Genomic DNA, 8,719 nt, shown 5'->3' with positions numbered 1-8,719 from the left:
ATTCAAGATTTAGGATTTCGATTTGCGATTTAGATTTAACGTTTATATTTAATGTTTGTATTCAAAATATATATTTAACATTTAGATTTCACATTTACTGTATATCCCTCATTAAATGTATCCTTCACATGTAAAGAAAATGAGCTGCAAGCGAGAAAGGTGAGCTAAAGATTCCAAATACATTAGCTCGAAAACTGTGATTTAAATTTTACATTCGGCACCCAATAGATAAAATGTCAACGTCAAATGCAAGCAGAAGCAGAAACAAACTGTCTGATGCTTGAAGTTTATTGGAATGAAAGTAAAAGCGTGTTTGTGCTCTTGAGTAGACAAACAGCGCGGCTCCTCGTGCCCTTGGAGAAGCAAACAATCACTTTGCGATCTGACATGGCACAGCGCTTAACTCGGAGCACGGCCCGTCGTTGAATGGACCCCAAGCTGGACAAAGACAGGAGACAACGTTCAGTGTGATGCTGAGACGGACGTTAAGCGAGATGTTTAGTTCAACTTACAGCCAGAGTTCATCCACACGCAGTTCTCATTGCCGTTGAAGTTATCAGGCTGACCTTCACGCCAAGGAGCAGTCTCCAGTGGTTCACCTCCATGGATCCATTCAAAAGCATCCTGAAATGAAGACAAACGTGCTAAACATCTCTTCATTAACTTATCATCATCAGTGTGTTGGCTGCTTACTGGTCCTCTTTTGGCACCAATCCAGTAGTGGAGTCGAAACGGAAAAGCAGCAAACATCATACACACCAGCTTTTTGTGCTCGTCATGGCTTGTCAATTTGACCACAGCACCGTCGACTAATTGACACCCTTCCTGATAGATAGACAAAGTAGAAGATCAGGACCAGAAGATTTTTACTGTAGCTGCTTTTGTTTACTGGAGTCTCACCTGGGCTTCCTTGAAAGTCATTTGGGAGGTTAAAAATTTGACGCAGCTGTCATCGTTCAGGCGGTACTCCCCAGCATCACATGGCTGCAGCTCGGTGGTGGCACAAAGAGCAGCCACCTCTGCAAAAGTCCCTGTGACACAAAATACTGTCAGCTTTTACCCGCTGCTCGTCAGAGTAAACATTACTGACGCTTTGTTTATTACAAGAATAAGCAGGGGCGACCATCAGCGCCCCCATCAGGAGGATAGTTGTCACAGCAGAAGGCATGGCTCAGAATGACCGACCTGCAAACGGAACAATGTTAATTGTACTGCATCAACCTCTGCCATCTTTCTCTTCTACTCACCAGAGATGTGTGCTGTTCAATCTCGCTCCACCGTCTTCAACTTCACCTCAAGTTCTCAGCTCCTAAATACCCACCATGACGCCTGAAGGCATGCCAGTGTTACATATGAAGATTGTTCACATTAACATGGCACCACCTTTTTGGTCTTAGTCATATTTGATCAGGCAGATACAGACAACATATTTGTTCTGACAGACGTCCAAGCAGCTGAGCTTTGCCACAAAAGAGCCACATTGTTGGCACAAGAGCCCGGGCATTTGTGTGCGTCACCGACAACCTAAATCAAGACACCATTTGTAGTTATCACATCGGAACTGCTAAATGACTTTGCAGAGTCCACCAGCACTAGTGGAGCATGTTGGGTGGATTGCAAATGGAGCATGCAGTGGAAGAAGTGCACATCCAGACTCTATATGTTTATTCCAGAAACCTGTCCTTCACTTTAAGAGAACCGATTAAATCGGCTTCAAAATGTCATCGCACTATTCCACTCAACAATGCACAAATGGTGTTTTGGGAATGTGGTGCAGAGGAACACCAGGTGGACCACATCATAATATCTTTCCCCCTTTACCGTCTTCCAAATGGGGCACATGACAATACTGTGGCCTGGCTGTCCAACACATGCCCAAACATGTGAAGAATTGTACACACTTCTACTGGAACCGTCACTTCCCATACGAAGATGAAGAAGAAGAACAAGGCATGGAAATGCCCCCCCTCTATTTCAAAGAACTGCTCACCCCCAAATCCTCCACACGACACCTCCGTTCCGGACAGGCTAACCTCCTCCAACCTCCGAGGACTAAGCTCCGAACTATGGGAGACCGGACTTTCTGCTCCGCCGCTCCCAGTCTGTGGAACGCTCTCCCTGACCACCTGAGGGCACCACAGACTGTGGATGCTTTTAACAAAGGCTTAAAAAACCTTCTTTTTAAAAAAGCCTTTTTTTAAGATATATGTGTGCTAGTTTTAGCTATTGGGCTGTTCTAGTTTTTATTTTTTTTACTATTTATTTACTTGTTGGGGGGAAGCTATGTGTGGTTCTAGCGTTGTTGTTTTGTTTTTGTTTTTTTAAATGCACTGTAGCACTTTGAGGTTGTTTGTTCAATGTGAAGTGCTTTTACAAAAAAATATATTATTATTATTATTAAGGCAAATCATTTTGTTGTCATTTGTTTACTTGACAAAATGAAGGACTCAGTTCTCTTTTTGAAGCAGAAGAAAATAACATAGCTTACCTGCGTCCTATCTGCAGTCTCTTACAATTTTTAATCCATGGTCATATACAAATGTTACCCATGTCTTTTTTTGGTGTGGGCTTTTTCTTTTGCTTCATTATTCTAAACCAGGCTAGTCCAAACATTTCTACCGAGGGCCACTTACAGAAAAATCAAACACATTATAAGCAGCCATCCATCCATTTTCTACCGCTTGTCCCTTTTGGGGTTGCGGGAGGTGCTGGAGGCTATCTCAGCTTCATTTGGGCGGAAGGCGGGGCACACCCTGGACAAGTCGCCATCATAAGCAAACCGACAAAAAGACAAGATGCTGAGACGTTGATATGTTGAATGTAAATGTGGATGTTGTCTATGCGATGAGTTAAAGTACCAATGATTGTCACACACACACTAGGTGTGGTGAAATTTGTCCTCTGTATTTGACCCATCCCCTTGTTCACCCACTGGGAGGTGAGGGGAGCAGTGGGCAGCAGCAGTGGCTGCGCCCGTGAATCATTTTTGGTGATTTAACCCCCAATTCCAACCCTTGATGCTGAGTGCCAAGCAGGGAGATAATGGGTCCCATTTTTATAGTCTTTGGTAAGACTCGGCCGGGGTTCAAACTCACAACCTACCGATTGCAGGGCGGACACTCTAACCACTAGGCCACTGCGTAGGTGAGGTGGTGACTTGTCCATGCTGAACCCCGCCTTTCCCCGAATGCAGCTGGGATAGGCTCCAGCACCCCCGCAACCCCGAGAGGGACAAGCAGTCGAAAATGGATGGACGGAACATTGACCTAATCCATTTTTCTTTAAAGATTTTTTTTTGAGCCAGAAGGCAAAGCTCTCGGTCTACCGAGCTATCTACATTCCTACTCTCACCTATGGTCATGAAGTGTGGGTCATGACCGAAAGAATAAGATCGCGGATACAAGCGGTCGAAATGAGTTTCCTCAGAAGGGTGGCTGGCATCTCCCTTAGAGATAGGGTGAGAAGTTCAGTCACCCGAGAGAGACTCGGAGTAGAGCCGCTGCTCCTTCGCTTGGAAAGGAGCCAGCTTAGGTGGTTCGGGCATCTCGAGCGTCTCCCTAGGGAGGTCCTCGTTGCACGTCCCACTGGGAGGAGACCCCGCGGCAGGCCAAGGACCAGATGGGGGGATTACATCTCCTCTCTGGCCTGGGAACGCTTCGGGATTCCCCAGGAGGAAGTTGCTAATGTTGCTCTGGAGAGGGAAGTCTGGGGGTCTCTGCTGGAGCTGTTGTCCCCGCGACCCGATTCCGGAAAAGCGGTTGAAGATGGATGGATGGATGGATGGATGCTATATGGCAAGATGGATTATCATTTTGAAAGTGATGTCATCATCCCAGACATCCTTTTCATTGATGGAATAAGAAAAGTGTCCAAAATGTCAACATAAACTTGTGCATTTATTGAAGGTGTAATGACAGTGCCATTACCCTTCTGTGCCATCCTTCTGTGGTCTCTTCTGTTTTAGAATTTTCGGTTTTTACGTTTTACTGTCCTTAATTTGGCTTATTTTCAATGTTGAAGTTGACAGAATTTTCAGTTTTTGTGGACACCGCCGTCCTTCTGATTCTTACGCCTTTTTACCTGTTAGAGCCTAGGATTTACAGGGTTTGTCTATGCGTCGTAACCCTTAGTCACACGCTTTTTCAATGCGTCGTAACCGTTAGTTACACGCTTTTTTTCCCCTATGCGTCGTAACCCTCAGTCACACTCTATTTTTCCTTTGTAATTCAAAATGTATTCACTGAAATCTGCGTTCCTTCTTCTTGTCCTCGGCATTTCCCGTCAATCCTCAGATCCCAGCCAGGGTGAAGAAAAGCAGCTCCTCAATGGTTGATGGTTTGCCGTGGTCTTCTGGTTTTACTCACCCGGCCGGAATCGTCAGACGTGTTGGAATCCGGCTCGAAGGACCAAGAAGATGTCAGGTTCAAACACTGATGACATTATTAAACAGACGAGAAGCAAGGAATCATGCAGAGACAGATTTATAACATAACTTTGTTTTGTTTTCTGTTTAGGTTTAGCTTTTATTTGAGATTTTCTGTGTTTAAATCTCATTTACAAACAGTGACTCTTGTTTCCGCCCATTTGTTTTGCTGTACATTTACTGTTTTTAAGACATATTGCTTCAATGTTTTGACGTTTTCGTTGGTCTACCTGTATGCTTACCTTTTACAACCTTCCCATGTTTGTTCTTAGTCCAAATTTTAGACACAGCTGAGTGTGAACAATCAACATCTTTTGCAACATTGCGTGATGATTTACCTTCTTGAGGAAGTTTGATCATCATCTCATGTGTTTCAATTGACATCTCTGGTGTTGGAGCCATGATTGATTGATTGATTGATTGAAACTTTTATTAGTAGCTTGCACAGTACAGTACATATTCCGTACAATTGACCACTAAATGGTAACACCCGAATAAGTTTTTCAACTTGTTTAAGTTGAAAAAACTTATTGTTAATCAAGTCATGGTAATTCATGTCAAATCCACCTGGTGCGACAGCTCTCCAAGGTTTAACCGCCGACTAATGAATAGATTTAATCTGATGCAGGCATTGGAAATGAATATGTACAGGCTGATTCCATATTCTTTTCTTCAGAATTGAGTCATCCCATAATTTTAACTCTGTTTGATCTAAAATGAAATTGTTACTAGCACAATTTATTTCCTTTATTTTTTTTCTGCCATATTACTTTGTTTATAATGCTTTTGTTGCTTTCATATGCACATTCAATTTCTACTTGAGGTCCATGAAACTGTGCTTTTTGTCTACAGTAATGTTTCTCCTACAAATAAAAAAAAAAGTTCTGAATGTGTTGTGTTTTTTCTAATAAAACTTGGTTAAAAGATTTCAGTATATATTTTTGGGGAAAAATTTTGAGGACATTTAAAAATACCGCGATATTAATGATATAACCATGACAATTTCGGTCACAATAACCGTGATAAGAAATGTTCATAATGTGACATCCCAAAAGTATGTACTGGTATAAAATAGTTGTTTGCCGGCCACTCAAAGTGGCAAAAACAACCCTATTCCATCCATCCATCCATTTTCTACCGCTTGTCTCTTTCGGGGTCGCGGGGCCTATCGTGACCACCTCCACTTAAAATTTAGAGTTAAAGAAGCGATTAATGCCTAAAAAACGTCTTAAACAAACAAAACGTCCAGTTGCCTCCATTAAACCATTGCTGATATGCAAGCTAACACCTTTGGAAAACAAATTTTAACACATCAAAGAATTTTTTTTCCAAAACTACATTATCATTTTCCTGTTTGACAAACCAATATTTGTTTCGAAACGTGTCGTAAAATGTGTGTTAGAATATTTTTCAGTTGTAGTTATTATTTTTTGCTTATTGGGTGTGAGCTTGTTTAGAGAGGATAAACATCAATCAACCAGCCAGAACTAGCTAGGCCTGCTAGCGTTGGCATGGTTACAAAACAAAAAGGTTGGATGTCACATAAACAATGAAATCAACATGTCTTCTAGACCAGTGGTCCCCAACCTTTTTGTAACTGCGGACCGGTCAAGGCTTGATAATTTGTCCCACGGACCGGTATTTTTAGGGACCGAATGTCCCTTTGGGACAGAGGACCTATTGTATTTCTAAGGTTTTATTATTATTATACCGCCGCCTCTTTGAGCTGTAATTTGACCCCCTTAACATGCTTCAAAACTCACCAAATTTGACACACACATCAGGGCTGGTGAAAATTGCGATCTAATCAAAAAACCCTAGGAAGAAAACAGACAAAACTGCCTGTAACTTCCAGTAGGAATGTCGTAGAGACATGTAACAAAAACCTCTATGTAGGTCTCACTTAGACCTAGATTTCATACACTAACATCCTTCAGCAAAAATAAACAGGAAGTTGGCAATTCCCCCTTCAAAACAAAAGTTTTGTAAAAACAGTCACCTTTGCCTCTTTGAGCTGTAATTTGACCCCCTTAACATGCTTCAAATCTCACCAAACTGGACACACACATCAGGACTGGCGAAAATTGCGATCTAATTTAAAAAAAAAAAAAAAAACTCAAAATTGCGTTGTAGCGCCCCCTAGGAAGAAAACACAGACCAAACTGCTCCTAGGAAGAAAACACAGACAAAACTGCCTGTAACTTCCAGTAGGAATGTCGTAGAGACATGAAACCTCTATGTAGGTCTCACTTAGACCTACATTTCATATATTGACAACCCCCAGCAAAAATCAACAGGAAGTTTGCAATTCCCCCTTCAAAACAAAAGTTGTGTAAAAACAGTCACCTTTTTTCAAACATTATCTCCTCTGAGCGCGTTTGTCGTGTCGGTTTCAAACTAGCACAGGAGAGAGATTGAACCCTTCTGATTAAAAGTTGATGAAAGAGTTTTAATTACTGCTCCGGTTTGGATTTTATGTGCCGTCAAAGTCGGTCTCGTCCATCGCTGCTTGCAGCTTTAATTTTTATTTTATTTCATTTTTTTTTTTTTGTCATAAAAAAATACAATCATGTGTGATGGACTGTATCCCTGCAGACTGTATTGATCTATATTAATATATATTGTAGGAACCAGAAATATTAATAACAGAAAGAAACAACTCTTTTGTGCGAATGAGTGTGAATGGGGGAGGGAGTTTTTTTTGGGTTGGTGCACTAATTGTAAGTGTATCTTGTGTTTTTTATGTTGATTTAATTAAAAAAAAAAAAAAAGTTTTTTTTAAATTTATTTCTTGTGCGGCCCGTGTACCAGTGGTTGGGGACCACTGTTCTAGACCAGTGGTTCTAGAACTTTTTTCACCAAGTGCCACCATAATGACTAATATTAATGAACCTCTTAAGGCCCAAGCAGTCCTGTGCTTCCTAAAAGTGTCAGCAGAACGTTTTTATTGAGTAGTTCCGTCTGTTCCACAGTGCACAACACACCCAGGTGAGGTAGCTGTAGCTTCAGGCGGCACTTAACGCTTTGAAGAGTCTTTGGTGGCACTCGGGCCTCAATGTTACACTCATTTGAAAACATCCCTGCACATCATAATGGCAGCTACAGTTTCCATCTTAAAGATACCTAAAAAAAAAGATTTAGGAATGTCCAGCGGGCCTTAATTTGCCCAGGTCTGGTTTGGTGGAAACGAGGCTCACTAAAAGCCATATGATTGACAGGTGGCCAGTTCAGTAGTGTGTGCTGAGATAGGCTCCACCTCTCGTGAAAGAAAAAAAATACTGTTTTGTAGATTTGAGTACTGTTCACAAGTGAACCGATACGGTACAATTCCTGGTTCTCACCTGTACCGATTTTCGGTACTTTTGTGTTAATTAACTTATTTTTTTATTGCAACATTTAAAAATGAGCTGATTATAACTGCTGTCCAGCTAATATATCTTGTTTTGTTATCACATTTCTCAGTCTTATTTGCAGGTATGACACTAAAGTTGCAAGGATAAGACATTAGATGGCAGCAGTGTGGAAGTGTGTTGAGCAGTTCAGTCTTCCACTGTCTGTTGCGCCCTACAAAGTGTTAATACTGTAAGCGTTGTACTTATTACGCACCAGCTGTTTGATTGTAATGTGCGTCTTCTTTCATTTTAAGAAACATTTGAAAACTTCTTTTTAGTAAAGCTTTTAGTTAATGCACCTCTTAACGATCATTTTTAATCCACTTTGTATCCTTTTTCTGATGTTGCTCCTGTTGTTTTTGTCAGGTTCAAACACTGATGACATCTATTAAGCAAGACAAGAGGCAAATAATTAAACAGACGAGAATTAAATTTGGACTCAATATATTGAGGAGAGTCGCCCGGACATTGTATCCTTCTCATACTTGCCAACCTTGAGACCTCTGATACCGGGAGGTGGGGGGTGGGGTGTGTGTGGTTAAGGGCGTGGTTAATAGGGCAGTATATTTACAGCTAGAATTCACCAACTCAAGTATTTCATATATATATATATATATATATATATATATATATATATATATATGTATGAAATACTTTACTTTCAGTGAATTCTAGCTATATATATATATATATAATATATTGGGGACGGCGTGGCGAAGTTGGTAGAGTGGCCGTGCCAGCAATCGGAGGGTTGCTGGTTACTGGGGTTCAATCCCCACCTTCTACCATCCTAGTCATGTCCGTTGTGTCCTTGGGCAAGACACTTCACCCTTGCTCCTGATGGCTGCTGGTTAGCGCCTTGCATGGCAGCTCCCGCCATCAGTGTGTGAATGTGTGTGTGAAT

The 8,719-nt window shown here is 41.5% G+C and overlaps 1 protein-coding gene across 2 annotated transcripts; it reads right to left on the bottom strand.

Annotated features, from left to right (window-relative positions):
* Positions 1-293: 293 nt before the first annotated feature.
* Positions 294-1,420, bottom strand: LOC133662574 (C-type isolectin Sp-CL4-like). Of its 2 annotated transcripts, XM_062066691.1 has the most exons (6): positions 1,248-1,274; positions 1,105-1,185; positions 901-1,031; positions 694-825; positions 513-624; positions 294-438 (listed from the first exon to the last, which is right to left on the bottom strand). In XM_062066691.1, exons 2-6 carry the CDS (start codon positions 1,166-1,168, stop codon positions 371-373), a joined length of 507 nt encoding a protein of 168 aa, XP_061922675.1. In that variant the 5' UTR covers positions 1,169-1,185; positions 1,248-1,274; the 3' UTR covers positions 294-370. The 2 variants fall into 2 exon arrangements, with proteins under 2 accessions (XP_061922675.1, XP_061922682.1); XM_062066698.1 differs by having other exon boundaries at positions 1,105-1,420.
* Positions 1,421-8,719: the final 7,299 nt, after the last annotated feature.

The sequence above is a fragment of the Entelurus aequoreus genome, linkage group LG02 (genome assembly GCF_033978785.1).
Source record: "Entelurus aequoreus isolate RoL-2023_Sb linkage group LG02, RoL_Eaeq_v1.1, whole genome shotgun sequence".
Classification (NCBI taxonomy): domain Eukaryota; kingdom Metazoa; phylum Chordata; class Actinopteri; order Syngnathiformes; family Syngnathidae; genus Entelurus; species Entelurus aequoreus.
This window is presented reverse-complemented; position numbering and strand designations above follow the sequence as displayed.

What these genes read in the sequence shown, in the direction of transcription:
- LOC133662574 (XM_062066698.1), bottom strand. Translation starts at nt 1,168, where the DNA reads ATGCCTTCTGCTGTGACAACTATCCTCCTGATGGGGGCGCTGATGGTC. An exon ending in GGTCGCCCCTGCTTATTCTT is followed by an intron (nt 1,032 to 1,104) that starts GTAATAAACAAA and finishes TTTGTGTCACAG; the next exon opens with GGACTTTTGCAGAGGTGGCT. An exon ending in CGTGTGGATGAACTCTGGCT is followed by an intron (nt 439 to 512) that starts GTAAGTTGAACT and finishes GTCTTTGTCCAG; the next exon opens with CTTGGGGTCCATTCAACGAC.